The sequence below is a fragment of the Tachyglossus aculeatus genome, chromosome 12 (genome assembly GCF_015852505.1).
Source record: "Tachyglossus aculeatus isolate mTacAcu1 chromosome 12, mTacAcu1.pri, whole genome shotgun sequence".
Classification (NCBI taxonomy): domain Eukaryota; kingdom Metazoa; phylum Chordata; class Mammalia; order Monotremata; family Tachyglossidae; genus Tachyglossus; species Tachyglossus aculeatus.
Window position 1 is genome coordinate 43,407,193 of NC_052077.1, and position 22,593 is coordinate 43,429,785.

At 49.5% G+C, this 22,593-nt stretch overlaps 2 protein-coding genes across 2 annotated transcripts in view; one reads left to right on the plus strand and one right to left on the minus strand.

Moving 5' to 3' along the window:
• PRIMPOL (primase and DNA directed polymerase) overlaps nucleotides 1-8,254 on the plus strand; it is a 51,194-nt gene extending 42,940 nt beyond the window's left edge. Inside the window, exons 10-15 of the mRNA XM_038755297.1 lie at nucleotides 1,326-1,414; nucleotides 2,272-2,361; nucleotides 4,497-4,605; nucleotides 5,605-5,687; nucleotides 5,784-5,830; nucleotides 7,837-8,254. Of these exons, the coding sequence (XP_038611225.1) occupies nucleotides 1,326-1,414; nucleotides 2,272-2,361; nucleotides 4,497-4,605; nucleotides 5,605-5,687; nucleotides 5,784-5,830; nucleotides 7,837-8,082 (664 nt within the window). The 3' untranslated portion in view covers nucleotides 8,083-8,254. The remainder of the gene's footprint in view (nucleotides 1-1,325; nucleotides 1,415-2,271; nucleotides 2,362-4,496; nucleotides 4,606-5,604; nucleotides 5,688-5,783; nucleotides 5,831-7,836) is intronic.
• A 170-nt stretch (nucleotides 8,255-8,424) lies between these two features.
• CENPU (centromere protein U) overlaps nucleotides 8,425-22,593 on the minus strand; it is a 33,324-nt gene continuing 19,155 nt past the window's right edge. Inside the window, exons 8-14 of the mRNA XM_038755296.1 lie at nucleotides 21,974-22,043; nucleotides 21,700-21,787; nucleotides 19,591-19,669; nucleotides 17,642-17,689; nucleotides 13,669-13,730; nucleotides 13,349-13,505; nucleotides 8,425-8,678 (exon numbers count right to left, since the gene is read on the minus strand). Of these exons, the coding sequence (XP_038611224.1) occupies nucleotides 8,535-8,678; nucleotides 13,349-13,505; nucleotides 13,669-13,730; nucleotides 17,642-17,689; nucleotides 19,591-19,669; nucleotides 21,700-21,787; nucleotides 21,974-22,043 (648 nt within the window). The 3' untranslated portion in view covers nucleotides 8,425-8,534. The remainder of the gene's footprint in view (nucleotides 8,679-13,348; nucleotides 13,506-13,668; nucleotides 13,731-17,641; nucleotides 17,690-19,590; nucleotides 19,670-21,699; nucleotides 21,788-21,973; nucleotides 22,044-22,593) is intronic.

The following is a 22,593-nucleotide window of genomic DNA, read 5'->3' on the forward strand; positions in this document are numbered from 1 at the left end:
CCTTCTTTCCTTCCTCCTCCTCCCCGGGCATGGTGCAGAGAGAGATCGCTTTTAGACTCCCCCTTTTAGACTGTGAGCCCACTGTTGGGTAGGGACTGTCTCTATATGTTGCCAATTTGTACTTCCCAAGCGCTTAGTACAGTGCTCTGCACACAGTAAGTGCTCAATAAATACGATTGATGATGATGATGATCGCTGGCATGGAAGTGTCAGTCAGGGTGGCAAATCAGACTAGACGAATCCAGGTGATTATTCATTCAAATCTATTGATGCAAGAATCAGGTCCGCGGAGGATCATCATCATCATCATCATCAATCGTCTTTATTGAGCGCTTACTATGTGCAGAGCACTGTACTAAGCGCTTGGGAAGTACAAATTGGCAACATAGAGAGACAGTCCCTACCCAACAGTGGGCTCACAGTCTAAAAGGGGGAAGACAGAGAACAAAACCAAACTTACTAACAAAATAAAATAAATAGAATAGATATGTACAAGCAAAATAAATAAATAGAGTAATAAATATGTACAAACATATATACAGGTGCTGTGGGGAAGGGAAGGAGGTAAGATAGGATGTCCAGAGCAACGTCGTTTATCAGGGAAGGGACTGAAAACCCTAGGGGTCACCTCAACTCTACCCCAGCCCTTTACACAGGGATTAGCCCAGAGTGAGCGCTCAGTAAATCAATCAATCGTATTTATTGAGCGCTTACTGTGTGCAGAGCGCTGTACTAAGCGCTTGGGAAGTCCAAGTTGGCAACATAAATCCCACCCGGGCGTAATCCCCCCTACTTGGGGGAACCCCTGACTATTGCGGGTAATGGGGTGCCCGGTGATTAGGAGTTTGGAGGTCTTCCTCCCTTCAAAGCCCTACTGAGAGCTCACCTCCTCCAAGAGGCCTTCCCACACTGATCCCCCTTTTTCCTCTCCTCCTCTCCATCCCCCCGGCCCTACCTCCTTCCCCTCCCCACAGCACCTGTATATATATCTGTACCGATTTATTACTCTATTTATTTTACTTGTATATATTTGCTATTCTATTTTGTTAATGATGTGCACATAGCTTTAATTCTATTTGTTCTGACGACTTGGACACCCGCCTACATGTTTGGTTTTGTTGTCTGTCTCCCCCTTCTAGCCTGCGAGCCCGCTGTTGGGTAGGGACCGTCTCTAGATGTTGCCAACTTGGACTTCCCAAGCGCTTAGTCCAGTGTTGTGCACACAGTAAGCGCTCAATAAATACGATTGAATGAATGAATGAATGGAGGACTGGATGCCGGCCTATCCCGCCGTTTTTTTTTTTTCATCCCATTCTCTCCGTCAGGTTTTCAGAGACTTTACGAGTCCTAACCTGCGACCTCCCTGGGGATAAGGAGCGGAAAACTCTCCACCGGAACAGTTCCGGCCCTCCAGGTACCTTCGACTCTGCCCCTTCTCCTGACCCTTAGACGCCCCCGCCCCCAAAACGATAATAATAATAATAATGATGGCATTTATTGAGCGCTTGCTATGTGCAAAGCACTGTTCTAAGCTCTGGGGAGGTTACAAGGTGATGAGGTTGTCCCACACGGGGCTCACAGTCTTCATCCCCATTTTACAGAGGAGGGAACTGAGGCACGGAGTTAAGTGACTTGCCCAAGGTCACCCAGCTGACAATTGGCAGAGCCGGGATTTGAACCCATGACCTCTGACTCCGAAGCCCGGGCTCTTTTCACCGAGCCACGCTGCTTCTCCTGTAAAATGTCTGAGGTGGCCCACCGTGTCCCATTTTCCGATTCTTTGCCGAACAATTCCAAATAGGAAAAGTGCCGCGGAGCGGCTTTCCCTCCGGCTGGATCGGGGAATCCACAGCTAACGTCCAGCCTCCGTACCGGCCATCGGCCCCAGATAGCCCGGCCTTTGACCGGAGCCGAGCAGGGCCGGCGGCGTGAAGCTATCCCTGCCTCGGGCCCGGGGGTGGTATGGCAATCAATCGATCAATCAATCGTATTTATTGAGCGCTTACTGTGTGCAGAGCACTGTACTAAGCGCTTGGCAACATCTAGAGACGGTCCCTACCTAAGAGTGGGCTCACCGTCTAGAAGGGGGAGACAGACAACAAAACCAAACATACTAACATAATAAAATAAATAGAATAGATATTTACAAGTAAAATAAATAAATAGAGTAATAGTGGCAGAGAGGGGAAGACGGGCCGTGGGAACCAGGGGGGTAAAATGAATACCTGGAGCCCTTAGTGACCTTGGCCGATCCTCTTCCGTTCACTACAGCAGCCACAGTCGGAGGCTCTTGTGCGTCACCGTATCCGGAACTTGACGAATTTGTCCTTTCTCTGGTGGATAAAGGCGGCGTGAAAGGCGGTAACTATACCTACTTGAGGACCGTTTACAAGGGCGGGGCTGGCCTGGCCGGTGGGGTGGGGGAGCGGTAACTAATAATAATAATTAAGCACTTAGTAATAATAATAATAATAATGACATTTGTTAAGCGCTTACTATCAATCAATCAATCAATCAATCAACTATACCTACTTGAGGACCGCTTACAAGGGCGGGGCTGGCCTGGCCGGTGGGGTGGGGGAGCGGTAACTAATAATAATAATTAAGCGCTTAGTAATAATAATAATAATGACATTGGTTAAGCGCTTACTATCAATCAGTCAATCAATTAACTATACCTACTTGAGGACCGTTTACAAGGGCGGGGCTGGCCTGGCCGGTGGGGTGGGGGAGCGGTAACTAATAATAATAATTAAGCGCTTAGTAATAATAATAATAATGACATTGGTTAAGCGCTTACTATCAATCAATCAATCAATCGTATTTATTGAGTGCTTACTGTGTGCAGAGCACTGGACTAAGCGCTTGGGAAGTACAAGTTGGCAACATATAGAGACGGTCCCTACCCAACAACGGGCTCACAGTCTAGAAGGGGGAGACAGAGAACAAAACCAAACATACTAACAAAATAAAGTAAATAGAATAGATATGTACAGGTAAAATAAATAAATAGAGTAATAAATCTGTACAAACATATATCCATATATACAGGTGCTGTGGGGAAGGGAAGGAGGTAAGATGGGGGGATGGAGAGGGGGGCGAGGGGGAGAGGAAGGAAGGAAGTACTATGTGCAGAGTACTGTTCTAATCAATCAGTCGTATTTATTGAGCACTTACTGTGTGCAGAGCACTGTACTAAGCGCTTGGGAAGTACAAGTTGGCAACATATAGAGACAGTCCCTACCCAACAGTGGTAAGCGTTCAGTTCTAAGCACTGGGGGGGGGATACAAGGTGATCAAGTTGTCCCACGCGGGGCTCCCAGTCTTAATCCCCATTTTACGGATGAGGTAACTGCGGCTCAGAGAAGTTAAGTGACTTGCCCAAGGTCACACAGCAGACATGTGGCGGAGTTGGGATTCGAACCCATGACCTCTGACTCCAAAGCCCGGGCTGTTTCCACTGAGCCATGCTGCTTCTCTAATCTAGCACGGTGCTCTGCACACAGTTAGCACTCAATACAACTGAATAAATGGAGAAGAGAAATGAAAGAGAAGCAGTGTGGCTCAGTGGAAAGAGCCCGGGCTTGGGAGTCAGAGGTCATGGGTTCGAATCCCAGCTCCGCCAACTGTCAGCTGTGTGACTTTGGGCAGGTCACGTAACTTCTCTGGGCCTCAGTTCCCTCATCTGTAAAATGGGGATTAAGACTGTGAGCCCCCCGTGGGACAACCTGATCACCTTGTATCCTGCCCAGCAGCTTAGTACAGTGCTTTGCACATAGTAAGCGCTTAACAAATGCTATTATTATTATTATTATTAATTAAGTACCTAGTACAGTACTCTGCCCACAGTAAGCGCCCAATAAATGATGGAAGGAATGAATAATAATTATGGTATTTGTTAAGTGCTTACTAGGTGCCAGGCACTGTTCTAAGCACTGAGGTAGATACAAGTGAGTTAGGTTGGACACAGACCCTGTCCACCATGGGGCTCACACCCTTAATCCCCATTAAGAGAGAAGCAGCGTGGCTCAGTGGAAAGAGCCCGGGCTTTGGCGTCAGAGGTCATGGGTTCAAATCCCGGCTCCGCCGACTGTCAGCCGGGTGACTCCGGGCAAGTCATTTCACTTCTCTGGGCCTCAGTTCCCTCATCTGTAAAATGGGGATGAAGACTGTGAGCCCCCCGTGGGACAACCTGATCACCTTGTAACCTCCCCAGCACTTAGTGCTTTGCAAATAGTAAGCGCTTAATAAATGCCATTATTATTATTATTATTATTATTATTATTATTATTATTATTATTTTACAGAGGAGTGAAGTGACAAACTCACCCCAGCAGACAAATGCGGAATTGGGATTAGGACGCAGGTCCTTCAGGCTCCCAGGCATGGGCTCTAGCCACTGAGCCACACTGCTGACCATCTGTAAGGTCAAAGCAGATCATTGGGCAGGGTACTTATTTTGGGGGACTTATTTTGCTCTTTGGTCATCCCGTCAGGAATTCGATGTTGGAATTATTTTTTCCCCGAAGAGTTACTCGTGTACGACATCTCCAGATACCGCTGGTGTGCCAACATCGGAAGAGCCCACAAAAGCAATAATATCATGTGAGTAGCGGGTCCATCTGACTCATCGGAACCGTGCGGGCTGCGACGGACAGTCAATCAATCAATCAGTCGTATTTACTGAGCGCTTGCTGTGTGCAGAGAGCACTGTGCTAAGCGCTTGGGAAGGACAAGCTGGAGGGAAGGGACGGGAGGTAGGAGGGGGCGAGGGGATTGACGGCTTTGAAAGCAGGAGTGAGGAGTTTTTCCTTGATACGAAGGTTGATGGGCAACTGCTGGAGTCTTTGAGGAGGAAGTTGACGTGCCCAGAGTCGTCATCATCAATCGTATTTATTGAGCGCTTACTGTGTGCGGAGCACTGGACTAAGCGCTTGGGAAGTACAAGTTGGCAAGTCAATTAATCAATCAATCAATCATAGTTGTTGAGCGCTTGCTGTGTGCGGAGCACTGGACTAAGCGCTTGGGAAGTACAAGTTGGCAAGAGTCAATCAATCAATCAATCGTATTTGTTGAGCGCTTGCTATGTGCAGAGCACCGTGCTAAGCGCTTGGGAAGGACAGGCTGGCAACATATGGAGACGATCCCTGTCCAACAGTGGGCTCGCAGTCCCAAATGCTTAGTACAGTGCTCTGCCCTCATTAAGCGCTCAACACAAACGATTTATTTATTTTACTTGCACATATTCTATTTATTTCATTCTGTTAATGTTCTGTTGTCTGTCTCCCCCTTCTAGACTGTGAGCCCACCGTTGGGTAGGGACCGCCTCTAGATGTTGCCAACTTGGACTTCCCAAGTGCTTAGGACAGTGCTCTGCACACAATAAGCGCTCAATACATACGATTGAATGAATGACTCATTTTCAGTGAACTTCGCTAGGGGAACGTGCCATCCGGAGGTGAGATGGAAGGAATCCCGGTCGGGAATACCGTCACCTGTAGTGGTGGAACTCCCGCTGGGGGTAGGGATCGTGCCTACTGTTTTGTATAGTGAATAGAGTACAGTCCCGCTTCAAACCTTCCCGCTTCTGTTTAACTTCCAAAGGATTCTGGTGGACCTGAAAAACGAGATTTGGTATCAAAAGTGCCACGATCCCGCGTGCAGAGCGGAGAACTTCAAGTCCGAAGGTGCGTGGGCCCTTCTCGGGCTTTGGCCGTTTAGGGGGGCCGGGGGTCCGCCCGCGCGGGAACCGCAGGCCGGACGCGCTCCCGTGTTTGTTACAGGTTCCCCGTTGCCCCCCGACGTCTGCCTCCCATTCCTGTTCCGAGAGGTAGGTCCTGGGGGAAGCCGGGATAATCACGCCGGAATGATGCGGGGTGATTCGGGATGGGACCCCCCCTGCCCTAAACTTCAGTCAGCGGATGTTTCACGCTCATTCATTCATTGTCGTATTTATTGAGCACTTACTGTGTGCCCAACTGGTACTTCATCATCATCATCATCAATCGTATTTATTGAGCGCTTACTGTGTGCAGAGCACTATACTAAGTGCTTGGGAAGTACAGGTTGGCAACATATACAGTCCCTACCCAACAGTGGGCTCACTTCCCAAGCACTTAGTACTGTGCTGTGCACACAGTAAGCGCTCAATAAATACAACTGATTGATTGATTGATTGATTAGCACTGTACTAAGCGCTTTTAATAATGATAGCATTTGTTAAGCGCTTACTATGTGCAAAGCACTGTTCTAAGCGCTGGTACAAGGTGATCACGTTGTCCCACGGGGGGCTCACAGTTTTAACCCCCATTTTCCAGATGAGGTAACTGAGGCCCAGAGAAGTGAAGTGACTTGCCCAAAGTCACACAGCTGACAGTTCGCGGAGCCGGGATTTGAACCCATGACCCCTGACTCCAAAGCCCGGGCTCTTTCCACTGAGCCACGCTGCTTCATGCCATTCAATCGTATTTATTGAGCGCTTACTGTGTGCAGAGCACTGTACTAAGCGCTTATAATAATGATGGCATCTGTTAAGCGCTTACTATGTGCAAAGCACTGTTCTAAGCGCTGGTACAAGGTGATCACATTGTCCCACGGGGGGCTCATGGTTTTAAACCCCATTTTCCAGATGAGGTAACTGAGGCCCAGAGAAGTGAGGTGACTTGCCCAAAGTCAATCAATCGTATTTATTGAGCGCTTACTGTGTGCAGAGCATTGTACTAAGCGCTTGGGAAGTCCAAGTTGGCAACATCTAGAGACGGTCCCTACCCAACAGTGGGCTCACAGTCTAAAAGGGGGAGACAGAGAACAAAACCAAACATACTAACAAAATAAAATAAATAGAATAGATATGTACAAGTAAAATAAATAAATAAATAAATAGAGTAATAAATCCGTACAAACATATATCCATATATACAGGTGCTGTGGGGAAGGGAAGGAGGTAAGATGGGGGGATGGAGAGGGGGACGGGGGGAGAGGAAGGAAGGGGCTCAGCTGACAGTTGGCGGAGCCAGGATTTGAACCCATGACCTCTGACTCCAAAGCCCGGGCTCTTTCCACTGAGCCACTCTGCTTCATGCCATTCAATCGCATTTATTGAGTGCTTCCTGTGTGCAGAGCACTGTACTAAGTGCTTGGGAAGTACAAGTTGGCAACATATAGAGACGGTCCCTACCCAACAGCGGGCTCACAGCGGGGCATGGCCTTTTCGGACCTCTGCCATCCCAGACGCTCTGGAGGATGGTGGCCGGCTGGGGTCCACCGCGGTCAATCAATCAATCAATCAATCGTATTTATTGAGCGCTTACTGTGTGCAGAGCACTGTACTAAGCGCTTGGGAAGTCCAAGTTGGCAACATATAGAGACAGTCCCTACCCAACAGTGGGCTCGCAGTCTAGAAGGAAGCGGGCACAGCTTTCTCTGAGCCGGATCCGGGCCCCGGCTGAGGAAGTCGGGTACCGGGCGTCCGTCTGCAGCAGGAAAAGGTTCTGGGCAGCGGCGGGATCGGGGGGAAGGAGCAGGCCCGGGCGGCCCCCATCGCCTCTGCCTTCTGTCTGAATGAAGCAGCGTGGCTCAGTGGAAAGAGCCCGGGCTTTGGAGTCAGAGGTCATGGGTTCAAATCCCGGCTCCGCCCCTTGTCAGCTGTGTGAGACTTTGGGCAAGTCGCTTCACTTCTTTGGGCCTCAGTTACCTCATCTGTAAAACGGGGATTAAGATTGTGAGCCCCACATGGGACAACCTGATCACCTTGCATCCTCCCCAGCGCTTAGAACGGTGCTTGGCACATAGTAAGCGCTTAAGTACCAAAATTATTATCATTAACGTCCTTTCAAGGAAGAGGAAGATGCCGGGTTAACCCTGGCGGAGAGATGGCAGCCCGGAGGGAGGGCGGCGTCGCCCGCCGCGGACTGGGACGTGAGCGACGAGGCGTCCCTGTTGGAAGCCACCGACGACGCCGAGTTGGCCGCGGCGGCCGAGAGCAGCTCGCCCCCGCCAGCCTGCCACGCCGGAGCGGGAGAACTCCCCGACGCTGTCCTGGTAGCGGCCCTGCAGGAGCATGAGGAGGCTCAGGCCCGCTAGCCACCCGGCCACAAACGGGCCACGATAAAGCCTGGAGGCGCCCAGATTCGCCCCCCGCTCACGGCCAGGGGAAGAGGAGTCACCCCCAACTGCCTGCCCTTCAGGGGAATGGGCGATCCCTGACCCACTTATTGAGCTCCGACTGGCCAGAAAAGGGTGTTGGAGCACCTTCAACAGGGTGGTTTCCACTCGAATGGAAACCCGGGGCCAGCCGGGGTCCAGTTGGTCCAATACCTACGGGGTGGATAGCACGGCCGCCCTGCCCTAACTTTTCCCTCGGGCGTTTCAGCTGCGCGGCCCCCAGCCCCACCCCGACGGCCTTCCGTCGAAGGCAGGTTGTGGTGCCGGGCCACAAAAATGGTTACGCTTTATTTATATTCACTTTACACTCAGCACTTTACCCGCTTCCTGCCTAAAAGCGTATTTAACGCGGAATAAAGCGGCACAGTTCTTTATGTAGCCACGTACTCCACCGCGTCCGCCTCGTCCTGGTCGACGAGCCGCTTTAGGCGCCTGTTGATGTTCTGCAAGTGGTTTTCGGCCTTGAGGACGCTTCTGGATTCCACCAGGAGAGCTGGCAGGCTGGAGGGCCCATACTGGGGAAGGGAATCAATCACATTTATTGAGCACTTACTGTGTGCAGAGCACTGTACTAAGCGCTTGGGAAGGACAAGTTGGCAACATATACAGTCCCTACCCAACAGTGGGCTCAGAGTCTAGAAGAGAAGAGAAGAAACCAGTAGTGGTAGTAGTGGGAGCTGGGGTGGTAGCTACGGCTAGAGCGTGGGCCTGGGTTCTAATCCCGGCCCCGCCACTTGTCTGCTGTGTGAACTTGGGCAAGTCACTTCACTTTTCTGGGCCTCAGTGACCTCATCTGTAAAATGAGGATTAAGACTGTGAGTCCCATGTGGGACAGGGACAGTATCCAACCTGATTAGCTTGTATCTACCCCAGCGCTTAGAATAGTGCCTGGCACATAATAATAATAATAATAATGGCATTTGTTAAGCGCTTAGAATGTGCAAAGCACTGTTCTAAGCGCTTGGGGGGGATACAAGGTGATCAGGTTGTCCCACGTGGGGCTCACAGTCTTAATCCCCACATGACAGATGAGGAAACAGGCTCAGAGAAGTGAAGTGGCTTAACCAAGGTCACACAGCAGACGTGTGGCAGAGCCGGGATTCAAACCCATGACCTCTGACTCCAGAGCCCGTGCTCTTTCCACTGAGCCATGCTGCTTCTAATGAGCGCTTAACAAATACCGCAATGATTATTTAACTACAATTGAACACACTCACCCCTGCTCCTGCCAGCCAGACCTCAGCAAGGGCCAGAGGTCTTTTTTAATTTTTTATGCTGCTTTTAAGCACTTACTATGTGCCGGGCACTGTACTAAGCCCTGGAGTAGATTGAGAAGCAGTGGGGCTTAGTCGAAAGAGCACGGGCTTGGGAGTCAAAAGTCTTGGGTTCTAATCCCGACTCCGCCACTCGTCAGCTGTGTGACTTTGGGCAAGTCACTTCATTCATTCAATCGTATTTATTGAGCACTTACTGTGTGCACAGCACTATACTAAGCACTTGGGAAGTACAAGTTGGCAACATAGAGAGACGGTCCCTACTCAGCAACGGGCTCACAGTCTAGAAGGGGAACTGTCACTGTTGACGGCCCTACCATCCTTCCCTTCTCACAAGCCCGCAATCTTGGTGTCATCCTCGACTCCGCTCTCTCGTTCACCCCACACATCGAATCCGTCACCAAAACCTGCCGTTCTCAGCTCCGCAACATTGCCGAGATCCGCCCTTTCCTCTCCATCCACACCGCTACCCTTCTCGTTCAAGCTCTCATCCTATCCCGTCTGGACTACTGCATCAGCCTTCTCTCTGATCTCCCATCCTCGTGTCTCTCTCCACTTCAGTCCATACTTCATGCTGCTGCCCGGATTATCTTTGTCCAGAAACGCTCTGGGCATATCACTCTCCTCCTCAAAAATCTCCAGTGGCTACCAATCAACCTGCGCATCAGGCAAAAACTCCTCACCCTCAGCTTCAAAGCTGTCCATCACCTCGCCCCCTCCCCATCCCCCCCGCCTTACCTCCTTCCCCTCCCCACACCACCTGTATATATGTACGTATTTATTACTCTATTTTATTTGTACATATCTATTCTATTTATTTTATTTTGTTAATATCTTTTGTTTTGTTGTCTGTCTCCCCTTTCTACACTGTGAGCCCGCTGTTGGGTAGGGACAGTCTCTATGTGTTGCTGACTTGTACTTCCCAAGCGCTTAGTACAGTGCTCTGCACACAGTAAGCGCTCAATAAATATGATTGAATAAATGAATGAACTTAATCAATCAATCGTATTTATTGAGCGCTTACTGTGTGCAGAGCACTAGCCCTTGGGAAGTACAAGTTGGCAACATATAGAGACGCTCCCTACCCATCAGTGGGCTCACAGTCTAGAAAGGGGAGAACTTAACTTCTCTGAGCCTCAGTTCCCTCATCTGTAAAATGGGGACCAAGACTGTGAGCCCCACATGGGACAACCTGACAATTTTGTATCTACCCCAGCGCTTAGAACAGTGCTTGGCACATAGTAAGTGCTTAACAAATACCATCATTATTATATAAGCTAATCAGGTTGGACACTGTCCATGTTCCACGGGGGCTCACAGTCTCAATCCCCATTTTTCAGATGTGGTCAACTGAGGCACAGAGAAGTGATTCCCGCCTGCTGAATGTGACAAGGGGCCCAGCCGTGGGGGAGCAGATGTGTGTCGGGGGTTGAAGGGGACGGAGTCAACCACTGCCCCAAGTTGGCTTTAAATTGAGGTTTTGAGGGCCATTGCTTCAGCGCTTCATCATCATCAATCGTATTTATTGAGCGCTTACTGTGTGCACAGCACTGTACTAAGCGCTTGGGAAGTACAAGTTGGCAACATATAGAGACAGTCCCTACCCAACAGTGGGCTCACAGTCTAAAAGGAAAGCACTTAGGAAAGTGTCCCGAGGATTGAGTTTATTTCTCACTCTCCATGAGATTGGCCCCCTGTGAGGCTCAGTATAGCCACACCCCATTCCTCCCCCAGCACCCCTAATGAAGCTATTTTTTGCTTTTTTTAATGGCATTTATTAAGCGCTTACTATGTGCAAAGCACTGCTCTAAGCGCTGTTATTTCCCTAGAAGGAGAGCCCCGCCTACCCAGCCGGAATAATAATAATAATAATAATAATAATTACGGTATTTGCTAAGCACTTACTATGTGCCGAGCACTGTTCTAAGCCCTGGGGTCGATACAAGGCGATCAGGCTGTCCCACGTGGGGCTCACAGTCTTAATCCTCGTTTTACAGATGAGGTAACAGGCACAGAGAAGTGAAGCGACTTGCCCAAAGTCACACAGCTGACGAGCGGCGGAATCGGGATTAGAACTCAAGACCTCTTACTCCCAAGACTGGGCTCTTTCTGCTAAGCCACGCTGCTTCTTAATAATGATGAGGGTATTTGTTGAGCGCTTACTATGTGCCAAGCACTGTTTCTGAATGCTACAGGGTAATCAGGTTGTCCCACGTGGGGCTCACCCTTTTAATCCCCATTCTCCAGATGAGGTAATCAATCAATCAATCGTATTTATTGAGCGCTTACTGTGTGCAGAGCACTGTACTAAGCGCTCGGGAAATACAAGTTGGCAACATGTAGAGACGGTCCTTACCCAACAGTGGGCTCACAGTCTAGAAGGGGGACTTGAGGGTATTTGTTAAGCGCTTACTATGTGCCAAGCATTGTTTCTAAATGCTACAGGGTAATCAGGTTGTCCCACGTGGGGCTCACCCTTTTAATCCCCATTCTCCAGATGAGGTAATCAATCAATCGTATTTATTGAGCGCTTACTGTGTGCAGAGCACTGTACTAAGCGCTCGGGAAATACAAGTTGGCAACATATAGAGATGGTCCCTACCCAACAGTGGGCTCACAGTCTAGAAGGGGGACTTTACTTCTCTGGGCCTCGGTTACTTCATCTGTAAAATGGGGACTATGTTGGGTAGGGACTGTCTCTCTATGTTGCCAACTTGTACTTCCCAAGCGCTTAGTACAGTGCTCTGCGCACAGTAAGCGCTCAATAAATACGATTGATTGATTAAGTCTGTGAGCCCCTTATGGGACAAAGACTGTGCCCAACCTGAATACTTTCTATATACCCCAGCACTTAGAAGAGTGCATGGCACAGTTAGAGCTTAATAAATACCATAAAAAATAACAAAAAACCACAACACCCCCCCCACACCAACAACTATCAAAAAACCCCCACAAAGAAGAACACCCTGTATCCTAGAGTAGGTTGCTTCCCCCCCATCTTACCTCCTTCCCTTCCCCACAGCACCTGTATAGATGTATATATGTTTGTACATATTTATTACTCCATTTATCTTACTTGTACATCTCTATTCTATTTATTTTATTTTGTTAGCGTGTCTGGTTTTGTTCTCTGTCTCCCCCTTCTAGACTGTGAGCCCGCTGTTGGGTAGGGACTGTATGTGTTGCTGACTTGTACTTCCCAAGCGCTTAGTCCAGTGCTCTGCACACAGTAAGCGCTCAATAAATACGATTGATTGATTGCTCTGTGTTTTCCAGAAAGTTAAGTGACTTGCCCAAGGTCACACAATCAATCGTATTTATTGAGCGCTTACTGTGTGCAGAGCACTGCACTAAGCGCTTGGGAAGTACAAGTTGGCAATACATAGAGACAGTCCCTGCCAGACAAATGGTGGAGCTGGGATTAGAACCCATGACTTCGGAGTCCCAAGCCCGGGCTCTTTCTACTGAGCCACATGAGCCCACTGTTGGGTAGGGACTGTCTCTATATCATCATCAATCGTATTTATTGAGCGCTTACTATGTGCAGAGCACTGTACTAAGCGCTTGGGAAGTCCAAATTGGCAACATATAGAGACAGTCCCTACCCAACAGTGGGCTCACAGTCTAAAAGGGGGAGACAGGAACAAAACCAAACATACTAACAAAATAAAATAAATAGAATAGATATGTACAAATGAAATAGAGTAAAAAAATATGTACAAACATATATACATATATACAGGTGCTGTGGGGAAGGGAAGGAGGTAAGATGTTGCCAATCTGTACTTCCCAAGCGCTTAGTACAGTGCTCTGCACATAGTAAGCGCTCAATACGATTGATGATGATGATGATGATGAACGGGGACCACCCTCTCTGGTTTCCCCCCGCCCCGGCCCCCCGGCCCCCTCACCGTTTCCTTCTGCGCCGGATTCCTCTCCCTGAAATCCCAGCACTGACGCCGCAGCTGCTTCAAGTTGGCCAGGAAGTCGGTGGCCTGGGCCAGGGAAGCCTGGCGCTGGCTCAGCTGGGCGTGCTCCCGGCGGAGGCGGCTCAGCTGGGGGTCCGTCCTTCCACGGACACGGGGACAAGGCAGTGAGGGAGCGTGCGAGGGTCTCCGCGCCCCTGGAAGCCGGCCACGGGCACCCCGCTTCTGGGAATGCCGGAGGAGCAGGCCCGCCCAAACCCTGGGGTCTCCCACCCTTCACCGCGCGCGGGCCGAGGGAGCCTTACCGTATGAGCTCATCTTGGACTTCCAGCAGACGCCTCCGTTTCTGGTTGATGGTCGCGACGACCTAGGACAACCGGAGAAGGAGAGGTCGAGGCGGGGAACACCAGCGTGGGAACGGCTCTTCTCCCCTCCTACGCCGCTGCGCGGCTGCATCAGCCTCCTCTCTGATCTCCCATCCTCCTGCCTCTCCCCACTTCAGTCTACACTTCGCGCTGCTGCCCAGACCATCTTTGTGCAGAAACGCTCTGGGCATGTTAGTCCCCTCCTCAAAAATCTCCAGTGGCTGCCTGTCATCAATCAATCAATCAATCAATCGTATTTATTGAGTGCTTACTATGTGCAGAGCACTGTACTAAGCGCTTGGGAAGTACAAATTGGCAACACATAGAGACAGTCCCTACCCAACAATCAATCAATCAATCAATCAATTGTATTTATTGAGCGCTTACTATGTGCAGAGCACTGTACTAAGCGCTTGGGAAGTACAAATTGGCAACACATAGAGACAGTCCCTACCCAACAGTGGGCTCGCAGTCTAAAAGGGGGAGACAGAGAACAGAACAAAACATACCAACAAAATAAAATAAATGGGATAGAAATGTACAAGTAAAACAAATAAATAAATAGAGTAATAAATATGTACAACCATATATACATATATACAGGTGCTGTGGGGAAGGGAAGGAGGTAAGATGGGGGGATGGAGAGGGGGACGAGGGGGAGAGGAAGGAAGGGGCTCAGTCTGGGAAGGCCTCCTGGAGGAGGTGAGCTCTCAGCAGGGCCTTGAAGGGAGGAAGAGAGCTAGCTTGGCAGGAGGGGCAGAGGGATTGGGGGCATTCCAGGCCCGGGGGATGACGTGGGCCGGGGGTCGACGGCGGGACAGGCGAGAATGAGGTACAGTGAGGAGATTAGCGGTGGAGGAGCGGAGGTTGCGGGCTGGGCAGTAGAAGGAGAGAAGGGAGGTGAGGTAGGAGGGGGTGAGGTGATGGACGGCCTTGAAGCTCATCCTACGCATCAAGCAAAAACTCCTCACCCTGGGCTTCAAGGCTGGCCATCACCTCGCCCCCTCCTACCTCACCTCCCTTCTCACCTTCTCCAGCCCAGTCCGCTCCTCTGCCCCCGCTCCCCTCCTCACTGTACCTCGTTCTCACCCGTCCCACCGTCGACCCCCAGCCCACATCCTTCCCTGGCCCGGAACGCCCTCCCTCCACATATCCGCCAACCTAACTCTCTTCCTCCCTTCAAAGCCCTACTGAGAGCTCACCTCCTCCAGACTGAGCCCCCTTTTTCCTCTCCTCCACTGTTGGGTAGGGACTGTCTCTATATGTTGCCAATTTGTACTTCCCAAGCGCTTAGTCCAGTGCTCTGCACACAGTAAGCGCTCAATAAATACGATTGATGATGATGATGATTGCCCCCACTCCACCTCCTTCCCCTCCCCACAGCACCTGTATATATGTTTGTACAGATTTATTACTCTATGTATTTTACCTGTGCCTATTTACTATTCTATTTATTTTGTTAATGATGTGCTAGATAGATAGCTTTAATAGATAATTAAAGCTAGATAGCTTTAATTCTATTTGTTCTGATGACTTGACACCCGCCCACATGTTTTGTCGTCTGTCTCCCCCTTCTAGCCTGTGAGCCCGCCGTTGGGTAGGGACCGTCTCTATCTGTTGCCGACTTGTACTTCCCAAGCGCTTAGTCCAGTGCTCTGCACACAGTAAGCGCTCAATCAATACGATTGAATGAATGAGCCCCTTTCTCCCACCCTTGGGTCGGGCCCCGAAACCCCACTTTCTCACTGCATGCGGAGAAAGACGCGGTTGAGCCGTTTCACCCCTTTATCTCTCCGTTCGGTCTTCACTCTAATGCTGCCACGACCTCCGCAGTCTGTCTCATCCCCAGACCCCTCAGACCACTCAGGGAGGGTTTGTTTTTTTTTTTTTTTGATGGCATTTATTAAGCGCTTACTATGTGCAAAGCACTGTTCTAAGCGCACCAGGCCGCAGATCCACACGAGGACATTTGGGCCGGAGCGAGCTTCGGTTCTGCCCCACAGAAGGCTGGACGTTTGCCTTAACTGGGAGGAGCGGGGAGACAGCCTTCCACAGTCAATCAATCGTATTTATTGAGCCCTTACTATGTGCAGAGCATTCATTCAATCAATCAATCAATCAATCGTATTTATTGAGCGCTTACTATGTGCAGAGCACTGTACTAAGCGCTTGGGAAGTACAAGTTGGCAACACATAGAGACAGTCCCTACCCAACAGTGGGCTCACAGTCTAAAAGGGGGAGATAGAGAACAGAACCAAACATACCAACAAAATAAAATAAATAGGATAGAAATGTACAAGTAAAATAAATAAATAAATAAATAAATAGAGTAATAAATATGTGCAACCATATATACATATCTACAGGTGCTATGGGGAAGGGAAGGAGGTAAGATGGGGGGATGGAGAGGGAGACGAGGGGGAGAGGAAGGAAGGGGCTCAGTCTGGGAAGGCCTCCTGGAGGAGGTGAGCTCTCAGCAGGGCCTATTCATTCATTCATTCATTCATGCATTCATTCATTCGATCGTATTTATTGAGCGCTTCCTGTGTGCAGAGCACTGTACTAAGCGCTTGGGAAGTCCAAGTCGGCAACATACAGAGACGGTCCTTACCCAACAACGGGCTCACAGTCTAGAAGGGGGAGACAGACAACTAAACAAAACACGGAGACAGGTGTCAAAGTCGTCGGAACAAATAGAATTAAAGCTAAATGCACATCATTATTTTATTTGTACATATTTATTTTATTTTGTGATTATGTTTTGCTTTGTTCTCTGTCTCCCCCTTCTAGACTGTGAGCCCACTGTTGGGTAGGGACCGTCTCTAGATGTCGCCAACTTGGACTTCCCAAGCGCTTAGTCCAGTGCTCTGCACACAGTAAGCGCTCAAGAAATACGATGGAATGAATGAATGAATCGCTGACAAAATAAACAGAATAGTAAATGTGTACAAGTAAAATAAATAGAGTGATAAATCTGGGCAAACATCTAGACAGGTGCTGTGGGGAGGGAAAGGAGGTAGGGCTGGGGGGATGGGGAGGAGGAGAGGAAAAAGGGGGCTCAGTCTGGGAAGGCCTCTTGGAGGAGGTGAGCTCTCAGTAGGGCTTTGAAGGGAGGAAGAGAGCTAGCTTGGCGGATGTGTGCACTGTACTAAGCGCTTGGAAGAGTCCAATATAACGATAAAACAGACACATTCCCGGCCCACAATCAATCAATCGTATTTATTGAGCGCTTACTGTGTGCAGAGCACTGGACTAAGCGCTTGGGAAGTACAAGTTGGCAACATATAAGGGGGCTCACACAACGAGCTTATAGTTCTACTCAGGTTCTTTGCTCTGGCCTGCCAGCTCATGGAAGCACCAAACTGGGAAAACAGGGGGTTGGGGGTGTCCACACCACCCCTCCACTCAAGGCAGTACCCCTAAGGGGACCATAGTGCCCGCCGGGGGCTGGGTGAGGGCACCAGGCCGAACCAATCCTCCATCACTTGCGATTGTCTTGGAAAGGGCAAATTTTCCTTTACTTCCCAACTCTTAAAACCGGTGGTTTCGGTCATTCATGCAGAGGATGGGACTGTGCGTTGTCCTCTCCCAAGTGCTTCAATCAATCAATCAATCAATCGTATTTATTGAGCGCTTACTGTGTGCAGAGCACTGGACTAAGCGCTTGGGAAGTCCAAGGTGGCAACATCATCATCATCATCAATCGTACTGGACTAAGCGCTTGGGAAGTCCAAGTTGGCAACCTAGAGAGACGGTCCCTACCCAACAGTGGGCTCACAGTCTAAAAGGGAAGTGCTCTGCACGCGGGAAGCGCTCGCTCAGGCAATGGTATTTATTGAGCGCTTACGTCAACTGATCGACTGAAAAAACGAGGCACAGGAGCACCCGCCTGGAATGGCAGAAGCCCTTTACCTTGGCATTTCTTCTTTGCAAATCGGTCAGGTCCTGGGCGTCCGTTACCTAAACCGCCCCGGAGAGAGGTGCGGTTAAAAACAATAATAACAACAATAATTGTCATATTTGTTAAGGGCCTACTACGTGCCAGGCACTTTACTAGGCACTGGGGTGGATATAAGCAAATCAGGTTGGACACAGTCCCAATAATAATAATAATAATGATGGTATTAAGCGCTCACTATAGCCAGGCGCTGTACTAAGCACTGGGGTAGATACAAGCCAATCAGGGGGGACGCAGTCCCTATAATAATAATGATGGTATTTGTTAAGCAATTACTACGTGCTATGTACTATGTGCTCTGTCACATGTCTGCTGGGTGACCTTGGGCAATTCACTTTACTTCTCGAGAATAATAATAATGATAATGATGGGATTTATTAGGCGCTTACTATGTGCAAAGCGCTGTTCTAAGCGCTGGGGAGGTTACAAGGTAATCAGGTTGTCGCACAGGGGGCTCCCGGTCTTAATCCCCATTTTACCGATGAGGGAACTGAGGCTCAGAGAAGTTAAGTGACTTGCCCAAGGTCACACAGCAGACATGTGGCAGAGCCGGGATTCGAACCCATGACCTCTGACTCCAAAGCCCGGGCTCTTTCCACTGAGCCATGGAAAGAGCCCGGGCTTTGGAGTCAGAGGTCATGGGTTCTAATCCTGGCTCCGCCAACTCGTTCAATCGTATTTACTGAGCGCATACTGTGTGCACAGCACTGTACTAAGCGCTTGGAAAGTACAATTGTCAGCTGTGTGACTTTGGGCAAGTCACTTCACTTCTCTGTGCCTCAGTTCCCTCCTCTGTAAAATGGGGATTAGGACTGTGAGCCCCCCGTGGGACAACCTGATCACCCTGTAACCTCCCCAGCACTTAGAACGGTGCTTTGCACATAGTAAGCGCTTAATAAATGCCATCATTATTCATTCATTCATTCAATCGTATTTACTGAGCGCTTACTGTGTGCAGAGCACTGGACTAAGCGCTTGGGAAGTCCAAGCTGGCAACATCTAGAGATGGTCCCTACCCAACAGTGGGCTCACAGTCTAGAATATTATGATTCTCTGGGCCTCAGTTCCCTCCTCTGTAAAATGGGGATTAAGACTGTGAGCCCCCCATGGGACAACCTGATCACCCTGTAACCTCCCCAGTGCTTAGAACAGTGCTTGGCACATAGTAAGTGCTTAATAAATGCCATCATTATTCATTCATTCATTCAATCGTATTTATTGAGTGCTTACTGTGGGCAGAGCACTGTACTAAGTGCTTGGGAAGTCCAAGTTGGCAACATCTAGAGATGGTCCCTACCCAACAGTGGGCTCACAGTCTAGAATATTATTATTCTCTGGGCCTCAGTTCCCTCCTCTGTAAAATGGGGATGAAGACTGTGAGCCCACCCTGGGACAACCTGATCACCTTGTAACCTCCCCAGCGCTTAGAACGGTGCTTTGCACATAGTAAGCGCTTAATAAATGCCATCATTATTCATTCATTCGATCGTATTTATTGAGCGCTTACTGTGTGTACTAAGCGCTTGGGAAGTCCAAGTTGGCAACATATAGGGACGGTCCCTACCCAACAGTGGGCTCACAGTCTAGATTATTATTATTATTCTCTGTGCCTCAGTTCCCTCCTCTGTAAAATGGGGATTAAGACTGTGAGCCCCCCGTGGGACAACCTGATCACCCTGTAACCTCCCCAGCGCTTAGAACAGTGCTTTGCACATAGTAGGAACTTAACAAATACCATAATTATTATCATTACCCTCCTCTGTAAAATGGGGATTAAGACTGTGAGCCCCCCGTGGGACAACCTGATCACCCTGTAACCTCTCCAGCGCTTAGAACAGTGCTTTGCACATAGTAGGAACTTAACAAATACCATAATTATTATCATCACTTCTGGGAAGCTTACCATTTGAGTGAGCTGCTCCTTAAAGGCTGCAAAAAACCGGTCGATGGCTTTCTTGCAAACTTTAGAATCCACTTCCTGCCTGTGAGGGAAGAGAGGTCACTCCGACCCTGTCGTCCTCTCCCGGTTCTCCTCCGATCCCTGTGACTGCTCCTTCCCAGAGAAGCAGGGTGGCTCAGTGGAAAGAGCCCGGGCTTTGGAGTCAGAGGTCATGGGTTCGAATCCCAGCTCCGCCACATGCCTGCTGTGTGGCCTTGGGCAAGTCACTTAACTTCTCTGAGCCTCAGTTACCTCATCTGTAAATGAGGATTGACTGTGAGCCCCACGTGGGACAACCTGATCATGTTATATCCCCCCCAGCGCTTAGAACAGTGCTTTGCACATAGTAAGCGCTTAAAAATGCTATTATTACTATTATTATTATTTTGCGGGCTGCCCTCCTCCCTCCCCTTAGCTGGGGGGGCTCCGTTCCGATTCCTCTCTGCTCTCTAATCCTACACCCGCTCCCTAGGAGAATTCATTTGCTCACCCGGCTTCAACTACCATTTCTACGCGGCCGATTCCTAAATCAATCAATCAATCCTATTTATTGAGCGCTTACTGTGTGCAGAGCACTAGACTAAGCGCTTGGGAAGTCCAAGTCGGCAGCGCAGAGAGACGGTCCCTACCCAACATATTAATGTCTATCTCCTCCTCTAGACTATAAGCTCGTTGTGGGCAGGGAACGTGTCTACCAAGCCTCATATATCATCATCATCATCATTAATCGTATTTATTGAGCGCTTACTATGTGCAGAGCACTGTACTAAGCGCTTGGGAAGTACAAATTGGCAACATATAGAGACAGTCCCTACCCAACAGTGGGCTCACAGTCTAAAAGATTATATTATAATCTTTTTATTATAATCTTTTCTATATTATACTCTCCCACGTGCTTAGTACAGTGCTCTGCCCTAAGCACTCAATAAACAGGATTAACTGACTGACGGCTGTGCTTGGATGCCCTGCTGGCACCTCAAACTCAACATGTCCAACACGGGGAAGCAGCGTGGCTCAGTGGAAAGAGCCCGGGCTTTGGAGTCAGAGGTCATGGGTTCAAATCCCGGCTCCGCCACTTGTCAGCTGAGTGACTTTGGGCAAGTCACTTCACTTCTCTGGGCCTCAGTTCCCTCATCTGTAAAAAGGGGATTAAGACTGTGAGCCCCACGTGGGACAATTGATCCCCAGCGCTTAGAACAGTGCTTTGCACATAGTAAACGCTTAATAAACACCAATCAATCAATCGTATTTATTGAGCACTTAGTGTGTGCAGAGCACTGTACTAAGCGCTTGGGAAGTACAAGATGGCAACATATAGAGACAGTCCCTACCCAACAGTGGGCTCACAGTCTAAAAGGGGGACATTCTAAAAGGGGGATTTTATTATTATTACCATTATTATTACCATTATTATTATTATTATTATCATTACAACAAAAATTCTCATCTTCCCACTCAAACCATATCCTCCCCAAGACTTTCCCAACACCCACCATCCCCCCGGTCTTACAAGCCCACAGCCTTGGCATTATCCTTTGTTCTCGGAGTCTACCCCATCATTCAGTCGTATTTATTGAGCGCTTCCTGGGTGTAGAGCACTGTACTAAGCACTTGGGAGAGCACAATACAACAAAAAACTGGAAACAGTCCCTGCCCACAGCGAGCTTACAGTCTAGGCACCCCGTTTTATGTACCGGGGCGGAGGGGGGCTTTGTGGGGTCCCGTAGGGTCTTCATAAAGTGCTCCTCCCCCTCTCCATCCCCCCATCTTACCTCCTTCCCTTCCCCACAGCACCTGTCTATATGTATAGATGCTTGTACATATTCATTACTCTATTTATTGATTTATTTTACTTGTACATATCTATTCTCTTTATTTTATTTTGTTAGTATGTTCGGTTTTGTTCTGCGTCTCCCCCTTTTAGACTGTGATCCCACTGTCGGGTAGGGACCGTCTCTAGATGTTGCCCATTTGGACTTCCCAAGCGCTTAGTCCAGTGCTCCGCACCCAGTAAGCGCTCAATAAATACGATTGATTGATGGATTCCCCCGAAAGGAGGGCCCTTGGGCTTACTTGTACGTGGTGACTGCGTCCTCAAATGCAGACAAGATGACACGGAGCTCAGCGAGGCCCCGCTTCACGCCGACCCGACTCTCGCCGGCTACAACGGGAAGGGTCACGGCATCGGTGGGCGACCCTCCCACCCTCAGCCGCCCCCTCAAACTCACACTTTTAGGCTCACTTGTCCTCTCCCAACTTTCCCCCACCCCTCCAACCACTGCTCCGCCTCCCCGTTCGGACGATTCTATTGGAGACGGGACGATCAGGAGAAATCCGAAGCGTTTACCGGGAGTGAAGGCTCCAGCTTCCGATGTCTTCCTCTTCTTCCCCTGACATGGCTCTCTCCTCTTGAGGGTCTGCTGTGAAGAACAACGAATGAGCAGGGAACAAGAGCCTCCCCCTTCTAGACTGTAAGCCCACTGTTGGGTAGGGACTGTCTCTATAGGTTGCCAACTTGGACTTCCCAAGCGCTTAGTACAGTGCTCTGAACATAGTAAGCGCTCAATAAATACGATTGATGATGATGACTGTCTCTATATGTTGCCAACTTGTACTTCCCAAGCGTTTAGTACGGTGCTCTGCACACAGGAAGCACTCCATAAATACGATTGATTGATTGATTGATTGCGACAAGTCAAAACTCCTCCGTGCTGGGCAGCCGCGGCCCGGGAGAGAGTCGAGGCCGGAGACTCGAGTTTACTGCGCGGAAGGAGGCAGTGGTCGGCCACTTCTGCATTTTTCCCAAGAAAACTCTGTGGATTAGAGAAGCAGCGCGGCTCGGTGGAAAGAGCTCGGGCTTTGGAGTCGGAGGTCACGGGTTCAAATCCCGGCTCCGCCACTCGTCAGCTGGGTGACTCTGGGCAAGTCACTTCGCTTCTCTGGGCCTCAGTTCCCTCATCTGGAAAA